Source organism: Lithobates pipiens, unplaced genomic scaffold (assembly GCF_037356315.1).
Source record: "Lithobates pipiens isolate NorthernLeopardFrog02 unplaced genomic scaffold, aLitPip1_a1.2 Scaffold_8, whole genome shotgun sequence".
NCBI classification, from domain to species: domain Eukaryota; kingdom Metazoa; phylum Chordata; class Amphibia; order Anura; family Ranidae; genus Lithobates; species Lithobates pipiens.
This window is the reverse complement of record NW_027507903.1, coordinates 202,815,322-202,833,480: the sequence shown is the minus strand read 5'-3', so window position 1 is coordinate 202,833,480 and position 18,159 is coordinate 202,815,322. Positions and strand designations below refer to the sequence as shown.

Genomic DNA, 18,159 nt, shown 5'->3' with positions numbered 1-18,159 from the left:
TAACCAGTGAAGGGTATCCTCAGGTGATACACAGAGATTAAAGAAAACCTCCTACATACATTCTGTTTGCTGTGTGTGTGTGTGTGTGTGTGTGTGTGTGTAACATGTCGATGAATTTCTGGAGTGACAGACCCTTGCATCTTTCATCCAGTGCTGCACTGATGTTTCTGTATTCTGCGTCATGGGGAAAGCAAAAGAATTATCAAAGGATCTGCGGGAAAAGGTAGTTGAACTGTATAAAACAGGAAAGGGATATAAAAAAAAAAAAAAAAAAAAAAAAAAAAAAAAAAAAGATATCCAAGGAATTGAGAATGCCAATCAGCAGTGTTCAAACTCAAATCAAGAAGTGGAAAATGAGGGGTTCTGTTGAAACCAAACCATGGTCAGGTGACCAACTAAAATTTCAGCCACAACTGCCAGGAAAAATTGTTCAGGATGCAAATAAACACACACAAAAAACTTCAGGTGAAATACAGGACACTCTGAAAACATGTGGTGTGGTTCTTTTAAAATGCATAAAAGGAGGCACTTCAAGAAAGATGGGCTGCATGGTCGAGTCGAGTTGCAAGAAGAAAGCCATTACTACGCAAATGCCACAAAGTATCCGCCTACAATATGCCAAACAGCACAGAGACAAGCCTCAAACCTTCTGGCACAAAGTCATTTGGAGTGATGAGACCAACAAGGCCTACTACGATGAAAGATACACCATTCCTACTGTGAAACACTGAGGTGGATCGCTGATGTTTTGGGGATGTGTGAGCTACAAAAGGCACAGGAAATTTGGTCAAAATTGATGGCAAGATGAATGCAAATGTTCCTCCAGTATTTTTTGATGACCTACTGCATTCATCAGCCAGGAAGCTGCACATCGGACGTACTTAGACATTCCAACACGACAATGATCCAAAACACAAGGCCAATTCAATCTGTCATTGGTTACAGCAGAATAAAGTAAAGGTTCTGGAGTGGCCATCTAATGCTGCGTACACACAGTCGGAATTTCAGCCAGCAAAAGACAGATGAGAGCTTTTCGTCGGAAAATGAGACCATGTATATGCTCTGGAATTTTGCTGGCCAAATTTCCACCAGCAAAAGATTGAAAGCAGATTCTCAATTTTTCAGATGGAAAAAGTTTCTATCGGAAATTCCCATCGTGTGTATGCAATTCCAACGCGCAAAAACTCACGCATGCTCAGATTCAACTACGAGACGGAAGCTATTGGCTACTGGCTGAACTTCATTTCTAGACCCATCGTACGCGTTCGTGACAGTCGGAATTTGGTGTGACCGTGTGTATACAAGTCAGCTTGAGTGAAATCCCATCAGAATTCCATCGGGAAAACCATCCGAGCTTTTTCCAACCAAAATTCCGATGCGACCGCAATATCATTGAGCCACTCTGGGGAGATCTCAAATGTGCAGTTCATGCAAGACAGTCCAAGAATTTACAGCAACTGGAGGCTTTTTGCCAAGAGGAATGGGCAGCTTTACCATCTGAGAAGATAAAGAGCCTCATCCACAAATACCACAAAATACTTCAAGCTGTCATTGATATTAAAGGGGGCAATGTACAGTATTAAGAACTGGGGTATGTAAACTTTTGATCAGGGTCATTTGGGTAGTTTCTGTTGTGATTATGATTTAAAAAAAGTAAACAGTTGATTGATAATAAATGGCTTCCGCCAAACACTAACCATGAGTGCAAGAAAAGTGTGTGTCATTCATATTCTCTCAAAAACAGCCAGGAAAAATCAAACTCTGCCCGGGTATGTAAACTTATGAGCACAACTGTATTTATGAAATTGGGCATTTCCTCTAACACAATATACCTGCTTACAGATCAATTTCATGTATGGATAGGTTTGCATGGACCAGTTTGGACCAATGCAAGTATGATCATTTTATACCTGGCTAATCCCTGTGGAAGCAGAGAATCTCTGTAGTAGCTGCTGTCATGGGCAACATATGGTGACATCACCCTGCTTCTCCACCTTGTTGAATTAAAAAATTCTTTACAGTCATTACAAAAAAAATGCAGTGCTCTCTGAATGGCACCCGTGACAGGCAGGTGAAGGCCTGTGGTTACGCTCCATCAGGGCACCTGTTCAGCGCAGGATCGGGAAAAGAGCCATGATCACTCTAATGAAGGCTACTACTACAGTGATTATTCACTTTCACAGAAATTGGGCTGGTATGGTATATGAATACTTACTTTCGCCCAAGCTGGACAAAGGTAACTATGCACACATATCCATACCTGGAATTCAGCTTTAAGCTTTGTTTACAGACTGGCTAGAAGAAAAAGTCATGGCTACTGCATAGATTTTGGAGCCTTCTTTGTGACCTATGTGGCACCACCACGCATTGTGCTGTGAAGCCACATATCTGCGTACCACCCTTTGTGCTGGAAGCACGCCGTACTTCCAGCACAGAGACTGGGTTCTCACCAGGCCCCCCCCGTACCAATGATTGGGACCTGGAACTCCCGATTCCAGGTCACCTAAATCACTGCAATAGCGGGTTGACAGAATTTCATTTTTTTTTTTAATTAGTGTCAGCGTGTTTTAGGCAAGATTAAAAAGAAAAAAAAAAATGCACATTATTGTTTCTGACCTGTACTTTTGGGTACATACAAAACCTAATATACGCATATGTAGTGCTGCTGCGACTATCAGGAGCAGGAAATTTATTTTGAGGTTGTTCTTTGGAGGTAGGTTATGGTAGTATAAAGAAATATAAAACTAAAGATATATCGGTTACCGCTTACCACCAACCGAACGCCCAATTTGTCCTGAAAAAAAAAGTGGTACAATCCACCTGGATGTACAAAGTAGCTGTGGTGATATGAGCGGTTTTACTAACACATGTCAAAGCCACAAAATTGGGCTTAGGCATTTAGATTTGTTTTACCCTTAGGCACGAAGGGGTTAATAATGACATGTTGTAGATACAGAATTCAAGCTTTAGAATTATGGATTTGCTTTACTAGAGAGTTACAACCAAGGCAACCTTATCTCTATGAAGGTAACTATAGCATTACCTACCATTCACCAGAGCAGTGTTTATTCCACGACCAACATTGTTCTTCACACCACTCATTAATCTGAAAAAAAAAAAGGGACATGAACTTTATTTTTTTAATGCATGGTCTAAACTTTTCCCTAGCTCTTGATTATTAGTTATCCAACTTAGCAGTTTTTTTTAATTTCGCTCCTACATCACGCGCACACACACACACACACACACACACACACACACACACACACACGCGAAAAGAAATAAGAGTCGCGAAGTACTTACACATTATCATCCACACAAATCTTTGGTCCAACCACATTAGCTGCTCCACTTGCAATCTTAAATGCAAAATGCTTCTCTGGACAAATCTTTGAGATTCCACATCTGTATTTTGGAGCTTTAGTAGCTGCATGCAAAAAAGGAAGGAATTTGGTTTATTAAAGTACTTTAGCATCTTTACTCTATATAGTGACTACATGCCATCAGACTTAGGACACATGCAAACTTTCAAAAGATGTATGTAAAACTTTGTCAATGCAGATCCCAACCTTGATAAGGGTTTGACAAGCATTGGTAATTTTTACACCATACACTACATCTATGCTAAAATCAGAAATTCTCTGTTTACCTTGATCTGAGTTATCTAAAATCCACTGAAGCTAGGCCCATGTGCATCTTCATATAAAATCAATGAAAGTTTACTTCCCAAAGCATATGCCGTGTAACACTCCCTACATCTTTGCTTCCAATATCATCAATAACATTCAAACTGTACAAAAGCAGATAGAAGTGCATGATGACTACAAGAAACATTTTAGTCCAGATTTGTTTTTTTTTACATGGAGGCTAAAATGGGTGCGTCAGGCGACAGTTCTACAGCATCACAAGTAGTTGTGGAAGGAAGGGACGCTAGATGAAAAACTGAAGTACTGAGCAAGTAGTGCTACTTTTTTTTATGGCTTCATTTTTAATTCTGACTAAAGTATCTTCACAGCTCCTAGTCTAAAGTTACAGACATCCTATGGCAATCATAGATCAGGAAACAACTTGGTGCACAACAATCACTTTTTCCCTTCTGACAATCCAACACAAATTTGTATAATTATATATATATATATATATATATATATATATATATATATATATATATATATATATATATATATACACACACATATACACATATACTCAAGTGGACCTGAACTGAAATAAAATAAAGGGCCAACGGGGGCACTATAAAGTCAGATGCACACAGTAACCCGTGCAAGTGTATCTAGAATTCTAAAACACCCTGGGTACCCTCAGGTACCTTGCCTAGGGGGAAAAAAAATATATATATAATTGTCACGCAGAGGAACACTCCTGACCCTTCTTGCTTACCCAATCAGTTTTTACCTCTTTGTTCTCTACCCATGCCTCTTCCCCTTATTTGATACCTGGAGTGAGGTTTACCTCTAGGTTGTGATACAGACAATGTGCTTTTTTTTGGACTTTGGACAAAAGGAAGCTTCTATTATGCTTTCTTCAGACTGTAGAAGCTGGACAGCATACAAACATGTTTGTGCCCATTATACTTTCTCCCCATTACAGAAGCACTTAACATTTTGACACCTCCTAGGAAGTAATATCTGCAGTCTCGAGGCCAGTATGTCAGGTAGCAGGGCTTTTCAATGCCCCCCAAATAAGCAGCACAAACATGGTGCTGCCTTGAGCAGCACAGTTACTCTATGAATTTTTTTTTTATTAAAGCAAAAAAATAAACACACACTAAAGAATGTCCCAAGCATATCTGACATTACAGCTGCAGGAAAACGTTGGTCAATGTGCTTATTTCAAAATGCTGTAAACAACACTTTAGGGTAGGGGTCTCCACACTTTCTAAGCAAAAAGGACCAGCTTACTGTCTTTTAAACTTTAGGGGGCTGGACCCATTGTTGGTATCAATGTGAGGAACATTGTACCATCTGTTGTGTCAGCGGGAGGAATAGTGTGCCATCACTGGTGTTTGTGGCAGGAATAGTGCCCCAGCGTTGGAGTCAGTGGGAGAATCTATGCCCCACTGTAGCTGACAAAGCCCTAAGACCTGGATAAAAGCAAGTAAAGGGCCGCAGTTCAGTTCTACACATTGTGCCTTCTACTTTACTCTATGTTTGCCAGCGGCCCACAATTGCGGTGTGGAGAGGTAGAACGGGGAGATGCCCATGTAAACAAGGCATTTCCCTGTTCTGCCTTGTGATCGCAGATCGCCATTACTAATAAAAAATAATAATAATAAAATGCCATAAAACTATCCCCTATTTTGTAGGCGCTATACATTTTGCACAAAACCAATCAATATACACTTATTGCGATTTTTTTTTTTACCAAAAATACGTAGAAGAATACATATCGGCCTAAACTGAGGAAAAAAAGTTTTTTTATATATATTTTTGTGGGATATTTGTTATAGCAAAAAGTAAAAAATATTGTTTTTTCAAAATTGTCGCTTTTTTTTTGTTTATAGTGCAAAAAAATAAACACCCACAGAAGTGATCAAATACCACAAAAAGAAAGCTCTATTTGTGGGGGGAGGGGAGGGACGTAAATTTTGTTTGGGTACAACAATGCACGACCGCGCAATTGTCAGCTAAAGAGACACCGTGCCGAAATCCCAAAAAATGCTCTGGTCAGGAAGGGGGTAAAATCTTCCGGGGCTGAAGTGGTTAAAATTAACCAATTTCCATAAGCTGAGGACTTGTTGACTTTACTTACTAGGATGTGCGCCATTATCCAGGGGCACTCGAGCTAAAAGTAAAAAAAACAAACATGCATTAAGATCATCATATAAGAAATGCAAACTTGGATACATATTGTTTTTACTCCTATGAAAAACAATAAGCGCAAAGAAGAACGTCAAACTAAAAAAAACAAAAAAACAAAACAAACACACCACACATTAAACATAACTAAAGTTCACTCATGGTCTTCAGTAATAATAGCACACAGAAACCAGTCATCTTTCAACTATCTTTATTCAGGAAGTTGAAATCAGATTAGCCATGATGATTAAATGTCATGGGACTCCCCTTCTCTACATTTATTTAAAATTCCAGAATATATAACGCTTGTCTGAGCTGTCAGAAAACAGGGCAGAGTGCTGAAGTTATACTCTGCAGGGCTCAGTGAGGGGAGCTCTGATAGCTGATTGGAGGGGAGACCCACCCCTCCCTTCACACAGTGCACAGGAACAGAGCTGAGGTTGTCAATCAGCTGGAGATCCCTCTTTCACCTTTTTCCTCTTGGTCTCAGGAAAAAACTTTCCATAAGTGATTCATGCTGACCGCACAAAAATGAAGCAGAAGACCGAAATATCACTTAGTGCTCTGGATAGAGACAAGTACACATGATATAGGGATATGCTCTGTTCATAGTTCATGTCTCTCCAAGGCTCTGTGTCATTTCTCTCTGGTGCTTCATTCCTCGGTTATCAGCATGAGTCTCTTCTAAAAGTTTTCCCCCACAAATGAGATAAAATTTGTGACGGGAGGGTTGAGGAGGCTGAAAAAGAAGAATTTTAAGTCAATTATGCCAATTTGAAGGGGTGTAGTAGGGAAGAAAAGACTGCAGATAAACAAGTAAAACTAATGGAGGCTTTGTTTAAATCGCTGTGTATCATCTGAGACTGTTCGCTACTGGGTATATACGAGAGAGTGTACAACGACTTTAAAAAGGAAAGAAATACAAGAATCATACAGCATAGTACTTACCTAAAATTTTTCCTAAATTGGAATCCATTTTTATATCAAATACTTGAGATATCACATAAAAGGTGAGTAAAAAGGCTGCTACCGCTACAACAAATTTTATGGCACCTAAACGAAATGAAACAAAAGCCAGTAGATTAAAATCAAATTGCAACTTTTTACAGCATTGTAACATCTAAATTAAAGCCAGTAATTCTCACAAATGACTAAAGGGCCCATTTACACATACAGTGGATCCAGAAAGTATTCACAGCGCTTCACTTTTTACAGATTTTGTTATGTTACAGCATTATTCCAAAATGGATTAAATTAATACTTTAAAATACTACAAACGATACTCCATAATGACAACGTGAAAGAAGTTTGTATGAAATCTTTGAAAATATATGCAAAAACAAAAAAAAAAAAAAAAAACACGCATATAAACAGCCTTTGCACAATGCTTTGTTGAAGCACCTTTGGCACCAATTACAGCCTCAAGTCTTTGAGTATGATGGTACAAACTTGGCACACCTATTTGTGGGCAGTTTCTCCCAATCTTCTTTGAAGGACCTCTCAAGCTCCATCAGGTTGGCTGGGGAGCATTGGGGCACAGCTATTTTTAGAGCTCTCCAGAGATGTTCAATCGGATTCCAGTCTGGGCCACTCAAGGACATTCACAGAGTTGTCCCATAGCCACTCCTTTGTTATCTTAACTGTGTGATTAGGGTCCTTGTCTTGTTGGAAGAAGAACCTGCCCCAGTCTGAGGTCCAGAGCACTCTGGAACAGGTTTTTATCAAGGATGTCTTTATACATTGCTGCATTCATTTTTCCCCTCGAACCTGACTAGTCTCCCAGTTCCTGCTGCTGAAAAACCATCTCCACAGTATGATGTTGCCCCCACCATGCTTCACTGTAGGGATGGTATTGGCCAGGTAATGAGCAGTGCCTGGTTTCTTCCCGGCATGACGCTTTCCGTTCAGGCCACAGAATTAAACCTTTGTTTCATTGAATTAGGTTTGAGAGTCCTTCAGATGTCTTTTGGTAAACTCCAGCCGGGCAACTCTACCATACAGGCCTGATTGGTGGAGTGCTGCAGAGATGGTTGTTCTTCTGGAAGGTTCTCCTCTCTCCAGAGAAACACTGGAGCTCTGTCAGCGTGATCATTGGGTTCTTGGTCGCCTCCAACAACCTTCTTCCCAATCGCTCAGTTTGACCATGCTGCCCACACTATAAGGAGTCCTCGCGGTTCCAAACTTCTTCCATTTACAGATGGAGGCCACTGTGCTCATTGGGACCTTCAATGCTGAGGAATTTTCCTGAATCGTTCCCCAGATCTGTGCCTCCATACAATCCTGTCTTGGAGGTCTACAGACAATTCCTTGGACTTCATGGCTTGGTTTGTGCTCTGACATATACTTCTATAGACAGGTGTGTGCCTTTCCAAATCATGTACAATCTACTAAATTTACCACGGGTGGACTCCAATCAAGTTGTAGAAACATCTCAAGGATGATCAGTGGAAACAGGATGCACATGAGCTCAATTTTAAGTGCCATGGCAAAAGCTGGGAAAAATAATGTACATGTGATTTTTACTTAATACATTGGCAAAGATTTTAAACGTTCTTTTACGTTGTCCTTATTGGGTATTGTTTGTAGAATTATGAGGAAAGTAATGACTAATAAGGCTGTACCTTAAAATGCGGAAGACGTGAAATGCTGTGAATACTTTCCGGATGCACTGTATGCTTGCACACTGCAGCAAACATGCTAATGCACATGTATAGGCATAAGTGGGCTCCTATGGTTTCCCTTTTCACACACAACTAGTTCATAGATGCAAACCAGTCACATAAAAAATAGATTTTGATAAAAAAATGTACATACAAATAAAAAATAAATAAAAAAATGCATCTGGCAGGGAAAGGGACTTAAATAGCCCCCAAGTTGTGTTTTTTTTTTTTTAAACTATACATGGCTTTTATTTATGGTTCAGGGTTTCTGTATCAAGGAACAATGCAGGAAAATATCATTCAACTAGTGTAACTTAACTTTTTTTAAGCTAATCACCCACAACTTTAGCTGAATGAATATCCAGCAGAGAGCACTGTTTAACAATGTACAATCACAGTGGCCAGTCTTTGCAAAACTAGTATTTTAGCTACTGGAAAATGAGACAGTTACACCCAACAGGTTCTTCTTTATACTGGAGTCTAGATTTTGAATCAGATCTCCCATCTCCCCAGAGTGTCAAGATCCCTGTCCTTCCAATGCACACACCTGTCCTTCTCTGCCCGTTAAATTCAAAATATATTTTATATATCATAACTAGAAGAGTAGATGCACTCAGAAGAAGTGTTATAAGTCATGGCTACTTAGTCATTGTGTCAAACACCCACATACATACATAATGGCAGCTGGTACTAAACCTTTTGGGGGGGGCAGCTAAACAATCCCCCCCAGGTCCGCACTCACCCAAGTCCCAGTGCTGTGGCTTCCTCGGCTTCTCCTCCCAGCCAACCAGATCCACTTCCTGCCCTGATTGGCAGGGAGGAGAAGCCGGAAGACAATAGCAAACATTGATTCGCTAGTGTCACAACTGGGTGTGTTTGGAATGCAGCGCTCTGCTCCCAGTGTCCAACCTTTTTCAAGCCAATTAGAGCCTCAGGCTCCAATGTGGCTGTGGGGGGTGTACACACAACACACCTCAGAAACCTATGAGTTCAGCATCCCTGCATGCAAATTAGAGGGTTGGCGCCACTTATGGACTGGCCGATCATGATCCCCAATTCCAAAAAACGTGGGACGCTATGTAAAATCTGTGTATATGAGAGAGTGTGTAACATCAGTTCACAGACAATGATGATTACTCACAGATTATTATTACACGATTTATATAGCGCCAACAGTTTATGCAGGGCTTTACAATGTATAAGGGGGGGGGGAGACACCACAATAGGTGCAGGAGGGCCCTGCTCATAGAGCTTACATGCTAAAAGGGAGGGGGTGGTGGTACAAAAAGGTAATAGCTGCAGAGAATGATTTGATGGGGGTGACACTTATATGCAGCACTGATAGGAAACACTAATACGCAGCATTGATGGGCACTGATAGGTGGCACTAATATACAGCACTGATGGGCACTCATAGGGAGCACTGATGGGTGGCACTGGAGGGCACTTACAGGCGGTACTGATGGGCACCAGGGGCATTGCTAGGTCTGCAAAAGATCTGGGGCTAGAGCCCATGGCAGCGGTCACCAACCTTTTTTGCAGGCCCGCGCGGGGGGGAAGCCATATTTTGTGGGCAATGGCTGGTGTTGGCGCTTCAATCATCATGGTACCATGGTTGATATGGTGTCAGGGTGATTGAAGCGCATTGTTTCTATTGTTACATTCTAATACATAATGAAGTGGTTCAACTCATATAACCTATTGGTGATAGAATCTACATTTAAAAAACTGAATGCCAGATTTGCAAATCTCATAAACCCATATTTTAATCACAATAGAAAAGCATATCAAATGTACCATTTTAAATAAAATAAAAAAATAAGGTAATTTTGAAACGGATGGCAGCAACAGGTCTCAAACATTGGGACAGGGCCACGTTTACCATGGTGTATTATCCCCTCTTTTAACACTGTAAATATCTGGGAATTGAGACCAGTTGCTCTAGTTTTGAGAGAGAATTGTTGTCCCATTCTTGCCTGATATAAGATTCTAACAGTCCTGGGCGTCTTTCGTTGTCTACTGTATTTAGTTTCAAGATGAGCCAAATATTTTAAATTTGCGAAAGGTCTGGACTGCAGGCAGGCCAGTTAAGAACCCAGACTCTTCTACTGCATAGCCATGCTGTTGAAATAGATCCAGCACCATCCATTGAAATATGAAAAGACATCTGGATGGGAGTATATGTTGCTCTAAAACTTGGATACATCTTTCAGCATTGATAGTGACTTTCTATATGTAATAAACACTAGAGTAGGCACTCCAAGATTAGCCCATAAATTGCCTACAGAGATTAATAAAAATAAGAATATAAGAAAAAATTTCTCTAAACGGTGGGAGTGTAAATCGGTGATTATACAACTGGAAGAACAGCGTTAAAAAGCCCAATTTAACCACTTCAGCTCCACAAGGATTTACCCCCTTCCTGATCAGACCATTTTTTTTGCGATACGGCACTGCATTACTTGAACTGACAATTGCAGTCATGTGACGCTGTACCCAAATAAAATGAAGGTCCTTTTTTTTTGCACAAATAGAGCTTTCTTTTGGTGGTATTTGATCACCTCTGCGGTTTTTATTTTTGAGGAGAAGGAGAAGGAGAAGGAGAAGGAGAAGGAGAAGGAAGGAGAAGGAAGGAGAAGGAAGGAGAAGGAAGGAGAAGGAAGGAGAAGGAAGGAGAAGGAAGGAGAAGGAAGGAGAAGGAAGGAGAAGGAGGAGAAGGAAGGAGAAGGAAGGAGAAGGAAGGAGAAGGAGGAGAAGGAAGGAGAAGGAAGGAGAAGGAAGGAGAAGGAGAAGGAAGGAGGGAGAAGGAGGAGAAGGAGAAGGAGGAGAAGGAGAAGGAGAAGGACTGACAATTTTGAAATATAAAACAATATTTTTTACTTTCTGCTATAAAAAACATTCCCAATAAAAATACATTTTATGTCTTCATCAATTTAGAAGAATATGTATTCTGCTACATATTTTTGGTAAAAAAAAAAATCCCAATAAGCGTATATTGATTGTAGATGCTATAACGTCTGCACACAAACTATTGGATAGATTAAGGGACTTAAAAAAAAAGAATTTTACTGGTATTGGTGGCGATCAGCGATTTTAAGCGAGACTGCAACATTATGGCGGACAAATCTGACACCAAGTGACACTTTATGCACTGGATGAAAAGATAGATCAGTATTTCAGCTTAGCGGAAACACAAGATCTCTTTTACGTTGACAGAACAGTGATCTGCCTTTCCTCCGAACGATCATGGCCGCCGGACTTGCTGATATTGGCTTCCACTGTGTCCAATCACAGCGGGGATGGCACACGCGTCCCTAGATCATGTGCACAAAACCAGGTACAGGTATGTGATTTTGCGCAGCCGGGCTGCTCTGCCGCAGTATATATGCGGCAGGCAGTTCGGAAGCAGTTAAACTCAAAGATTGAAAACATATAAAGTAAAAAAAAAAAAAAAAAAAAAAAAAAAAAAAAAAAAAAAAGGGACAAACAAACAAACATGGATCTTTGGGTGACTCATTGTGAAACCTCCCATGGTGGTGAGGGAGAGATGAATTTGCGTGGTCCAGAGGATGATGAATGTTCACCAAAACAGTCAATGTCTGTCTAGAGCAGGGATATGCAATTAGCGGACCTCCAGCTGTTGCAGAACTACAAGTCCCATGAGGCATAGCAAAACTCCAACAGCCACAACCATGACACCCAGAGGGAGAAGCATGATGGGGCTTGTAGTTTTGCTTGAGGTCTGCTAATTGCATATCCCTGCTCTAGAGCATATGTCTGTATAGTCTAGGATGGATTTTGTGAATATAACCTCCTTCACACATCAATGCACATTCAAGTAAACCATTCCATTGGCTGCCTTGAAAAGGTCCCCCAAAGTAAATAAACACAAGGCCCACAGGTCACAAAGTCAATGGCTGTGCTTGTTAAAACATGCATGCAAGTATTGTATACATCCATCCAGTAGCTCATGGAAAAAATGAGCTACCTCCATATAGCAATGAACGAGTTGAGGACTGCCATCAGGGTGTCCATGGGCACTGCGCAGTCTGCAGGTGACCCGGTTGCCATTGCCTGGACCTTGGAGGAAGAAAAACTAGTTTCTGAGCCATGCTGACCCTATCCTGTCTGCCACCCGAAGGGGACTTAGGACAGTGACAGTCCCACCCTCCCTGCTGCCGCTGACTAAGGGGCTCATTCCCACCGGACTCACCACCCTGGGGAGTTCTGCGCTGTCCACAAGTGGTGCCTGTAGTCCCTGAGTGCACCCTGGTGCAGAGGAAACCAAAAGCGGAGTTGGTGATAACCTCTGGAACGATCGCTAAAACAATCAGAAAAAATGCTCAGGCTTCCATAAATTGGCCGCTCAGCGTCTAGTACAAAGACGGGAAACGCAGGGAAAAAAAGGCTGTGAGAGCACATGAGCCATGCTGCTGAAATATGTTCAGGCTTCCAGAAAATGGCCGCCAGCGCCTTGAATAGGAATCACATAGAAAATGGCCACTGAAGCCCAGACAGTCAGCCTGCTCTGCCCACACCTAAAATGGCCGCCAAACATCGCCATGAGGTAGAAATAAAAAAATAAAATTAAAAAACCTGCAAAGCCACAGTGCTGCACCATTCCCACCAGGCACCTTCCAGAGGCATACCATACAGGTCCCAGGACCACCGCCATTCAGCCAGCTCCCCCATGTCAGGTGAGAGCCCACAGAGAGCCCCTATATAGACACACACACACACACACACACACACACACACCATTCTCCCCCGAAGGAGGGGAGGGACGATAGGAAGGTGAGGGGGGCCCCCCCAATCGACCTCCCAGGGAATGCCCAGCTGCTCAGCCCCGTCAGAACAGGGAAAGCTGTACTTACCAATCCTGAAGAGCTGGGAGACATTCCATTGTAGATCTACTCCTGATCAGTACAGGGTAGCTACTGGCCTCAGCATACTGTGACGCAGACATCAGTAGCCCGGTCATATGTACGCCCCGGAGCATAAAAGCTCAATGACCACCTCTGGAGCTGAGGTATGTCATAGCCTGCCGAGCCGTAGCTGTGACCTGCACATGCTCGATGGCCGGACTGGGGAGACTACAAGGATAAGTGAACCAGGCTGTCACCCAGCTGGCTGTTGATAGAAGATCACAGGGACAGGATCATTCATCTTGTGCAAAAAGCCAAGCTTCTGCCTTAAAAAAAAAAAAAAAAAAAAAAATCACGGACCTATGGGCCCACAGGGTTCCTAGGTCTTTCTCCGTTACTAGGCAAAATAAAACCGAGGTCTGCTAGCAGGCAGGAGGGTTGATACCTAAGGGACCGACCCCATGGGCAGAACTGAGAGCTCTGAGTGTTGTATTACAACTTTGCCTAGTATTCTCCTAGAGGTAAGGTATACAACCCAATGGCTAAGAGAGGAGCTGTGTCGGTCTGTGAATATAAGAAATATCCCCTTTACCATTACACCACAAGCCTGGACTGTTGAAACTAGGCAGAATGGATCCATGCTTTCATGCAGTTGACACCAAATTCTGACCCTACCATCTGAATGAGGCAGCTGAAATCTTAGCTGACAGGAGTGGCACCCGGTGTGGTCTTCTGCTGCTGTAGCCATCTGCTTCAAGGTTCCATACGTAGCACCCTCTACCTAGGTAGGTGCTAGAGTTTTTTTTTTTGTGAGTGTAGGTAAATTTTAGGTAGGCCTAGCTGGAAGTTTTGACCTGTATGGGCTAGTAGTGGCTCGAGTAGACTGGTGACTCACAGACGGCACCACTTTTCGGTTACCTCCCTCTGGCTTCTAGAAGATTCTAGAAGAGAGGAGGAGAGGTGGGGCTGTTTGGGGTGTTCTGGGGAGCCCTGACCAGTCCCCAGCTTGGATTAGCAGGGGGAAGGCCTCCTTAAATGTCTATAGTCAGCCCAGCTGGGGAGGAATTGTCGAGAGGATAAATGGAGGATGGAGTGCTAGGCTGACGGAGCCACGTTCAAAGTCACTTAAATCCCCTCATTTCGCCATTCTGGTGCATGGTTTGACCTTCAGCAAGTTGTCTTCACCATGTCTAGATGCCTAAATGCATGGAGTTGATGCCATATGATTGGCTGATTAGCAATTTGTGTTAGAAAGCAATTGAACAGGTGTACCTAATAAAGTGTCTGGCGAACATAAAATGAGAGAGATTCTCTCTCTCTCTCTCTCTCTATACACACACACACACACACACACACACACACACTATGTATAGCACATGTAATGTCACATAAAAGAAATATGACAATATGCTAGAAGTAATGCGGGTTCTTATGCCATCATCCTCAGCTTCGTGTCACTATGTAAACAGTCACCAATTTAATCAAGGAAGATCCTATTCCGCAGAACATTACCGGAAGAACACTTGTTTGGTGAAGGAGAAAAAGGATGACAGCCCTGAGGCATTTACCTTGAAAATGTCATAAGTCTGCAGGATCACCTCCCATTTCTAACCTTGTCATTGGCATCAGACAAGCATTACGGATCATTATAGGAAGCCTCCTGGACACTTGTCTGCAGCGAAGAGAAAAGCCTATATAGCTGGTTATACACTTACTACACCCACTAACAGATTCCACCATCCACGCCATCAGTGCTGGGACAAGGTTTTCCAGTGCCAGGGGCAAAGATTGAAAACTATTTGCCCCACCTCCAGCCTATAACCCCCCCCATAGGGTAGAGAAAACGAGTCTGGGCAAATATATCAGCACATGCCAAAATATCAGTAATGCTTGTAGCATGCAAATAAATAGTACCAAGGTTCATTACACAACTTTCTGTGTACCAACTGTGTTTCTGTGCCATGAATGTTTAATCATTCTGTATTTGACAGGAAATTAAAAAAAAAAAAAAAAGTTTTTATTTTGCAACATAAAAACGTACTAGTGTTTGTGGTACACTGCAGAAAACTGAAAGGCCTATGACTGGTGCCCAAATATGGGGTAATACCAGTGGCAAAGGAAATTAAACAAACAATTTTTCCTGCGTGTGGAGCTGGTGATGTCACACAGACATTGTGAATAGGAAGAAAGTAGTAAAACAACCGAAGGGGGGTTGTGATGCCACAGACATGGGGGGGGGCAGGGGGTACCAATGGGATAGAAAGCAGTATAAACAGTTCATGAAAAATATATGTTTCTGGGCTGGGTAGAACAGTAGGTGTCCGTTCACAGAAGCCACTAGCTGGGGCAACTAGCCCTGCATGTTATACAGCACGACTGGGCAAATCTCCCTCTGTGGCCCTTCAGCTGTCAAAATACCCCAACAGCAGCTGCATCTGTTTGGATGCAGCCACTTTTTACCTTTTGGTTGACAGGGCCACCCAGTGAATATGAGCAACTTCCCGAGCAGGAGTGGGGGCTGCTGGAGTTAACTTTTCATATTAGCGAGCTAATGATCGGTTGCTAGGACCACTGGGCAGTACTAGCAACCATCCACCTACTTAAAAAGGTTAACTGGGGCAGTTCCCACTCCTACCCTCTGTCCAGTACTGTGCTGCCTCCCGCTCCCCAATTTGCAGTGAATATGTGAGCAGTGGTGGCTAAAGGGGGTGAGGGGGAGGGGAACCAACAAAGCGGCAATATGTTTGCAATCTACCCGTTGGTTGCCCACGGTCATCGGGTAGATCACAGGTGATGGGTTGCTGACGCCCGATTAAGAGAATAGCCTTTATCCTTCCTCCTACAATTCTAGGGAAAAAAAAAAAAAAATGTTGCGTGTAAAAAAGGGATTTCTTTTAAAATTTCAACCTTACTGAAAATTTCTGCCTTTTCTAAAAGGTATTTAGGTGACCCTGATCCTAGTCTGCAGCTAAAGCTGGAAGGACAGGCAAAAACAAGGCTTTGCCAGTTATACCGGATGCAAGCTACAGTCCCTTAGAGAGCAGGCACATTTTCATGCCTTTTTAAAGCTCTCTGAAGATTTCCCTGTACAACCCATATAAAGATCTGCTCTCAGCTGTCCCAAAAGGGCCAAAAATACACATGAAAAACGATAAAGAAGGCTGGCATGGATGATGGTAAAGCATGCAGTGCTCACAAAAGGCCAATGCCTTAAACTTGAATTCATGGGGGATACAGCAGCAGCTGCTTCCATATTTAGGGTGTACTGCGTTGACATGCTCCAGGTCTGCGCCACCTCTTCCCCCCCCCCCCCCCTCCTGATTCCCCTGTGACAGCGGGCGGGGGATCCTCTTCCCGCACCCACTGTCACCGTTTGAAGACAGCATTATTCAGCTACATCATTCATTTGCAGCCAACTGAATGGGAAAACTACAAGTTGTCAGGGTTAGGCTCAGCCCTTCCTTCTGAGCTGGCCGCTCACCTGTCGGCTAATTGCCAGCTCCCATCTCTCCACAGTTACTCAGCTGTTGATATCCTGCTCATCACTCCTGCCTACTTAAGCCATCCAGCCCAAAGGATCTCTGCCTTCGTGCTGGTCAACACCACGGAGTCTATCTCCCGCGTTCCTGTTTAAAGACTTGCTTTGCTGGCATCCCTTCTGGCTCCAGATCCTGCTTGCTGTTCCACTACATTGATCCCCAACTTCTGGCTTGGCTGACTATCCGTTCCGGTTACTGAACTTTGGCTATGTTTTGACTAGGTTTGTTTTTTACTTTTATTATTAAACAAGTGTGATTTAATATTTACTAGTACTTCTGTCTCAATCTGATTTCATGGTTTCTGACACAAGTCCAGTCTAACGCCGTAGCAGACAGCTTTTGGTTCTATGAGGGTGCTGATGAGTAGTTCATTGACACTTCCTCCAGCATTGTAATTGTCTGCCTAAACGGCGGTATAGTCGGGAAAGTTAGAGGCAGAATCTGCAAAAGCCTACCGATTGTGGGTGCAATGGGGCTACAGGCTCCTCTTAAAAAAAAAAAAAAAAAATCCACAATTTATTTTTTCAGCAAAAATATGTGCATTTATTTTAATGGGATTCTTTTTCCAGTGTTGCATTGGGATTGATTCACAGGACATGGATACCAATCATGTATAGAAGTAATATGTAAAATTTAGGTATACTGTTTATTCTTATCCTTGTACGAAGTCTTACTAAAAATAGAACATTAAGGCATATTCAGGCAAGTCGTATTCCACACATACTATCCTCATTAGCCCTCAAGTGCTGCACTGAACAGGTTTCATGGAACCTGTGTAACCTGTTCAACAAATTATACCTACAATTACTTGTGAAAGAGATACTGTGGAACACAATCACTCAGTTGGAAATACGACAACTCAGATATTGAAGAAATCAAAAATCCACGTACCTGCTATTCTCATGTTTCCCACCAGCTATGGCAATGTTCTGCCTGAAACAACAAAAAGAGTATTGTAAGGATAAAAAGGGACACAATGCTTCCATAAGCAGTTGCTGAATCTTTCATGGTCAGAAGTATTTTGTGCCTTTGTGGCTGGAGTCATTACATTTTTATTCCCATTTCAAGTGTTTTGGTGATAGAAGACTGATTTAGGACAAAGACCTTCTGCAACATAGGCAAGTCATTATCAATCAACTATGTTAGTGCATAGCAAACAAAATTTATAAAAGGGCGTTCCTTTAGTGAGACATCTCTCCAAAGCGGGGAAAAAATCCTCTTAGTTAGTGGACACCATAACACGTGACACCATATCCCCATGACAAAGAGTAAGAGA

The 18,159-nt window shown here is 42.3% G+C and overlaps 1 protein-coding gene across 4 annotated transcripts in view; it reads right to left on the bottom strand.

The window, feature by feature from the left end:
• Positions 1-18,159, bottom strand: part of FAM3C (FAM3 metabolism regulating signaling molecule C) — an 82,332-nt gene that overhangs the window by 29,393 nt on the left and 34,780 nt on the right. For all 4 annotated transcript variants that reach the window (XM_077472457.1, XM_077472454.1, XM_077472455.1 and 1 more), the window contains exons 2-6: positions 17,775-17,816; positions 6,768-6,872; positions 5,773-5,805; positions 3,304-3,427; positions 3,048-3,106 (exon numbers count right to left, since the gene is read on the bottom strand). In XM_077472457.1, the coding sequence (XP_077328583.1) occupies positions 3,048-3,106; positions 3,304-3,427; positions 5,773-5,805; positions 6,768-6,872; positions 17,775-17,787 (334 nt within the window). In that variant the 5' untranslated portion in view covers positions 17,788-17,816. The remainder of the gene's footprint in view (positions 1-3,047; positions 3,107-3,303; positions 3,428-5,772; positions 5,806-6,767; positions 6,873-17,774; positions 17,817-18,159) is intronic.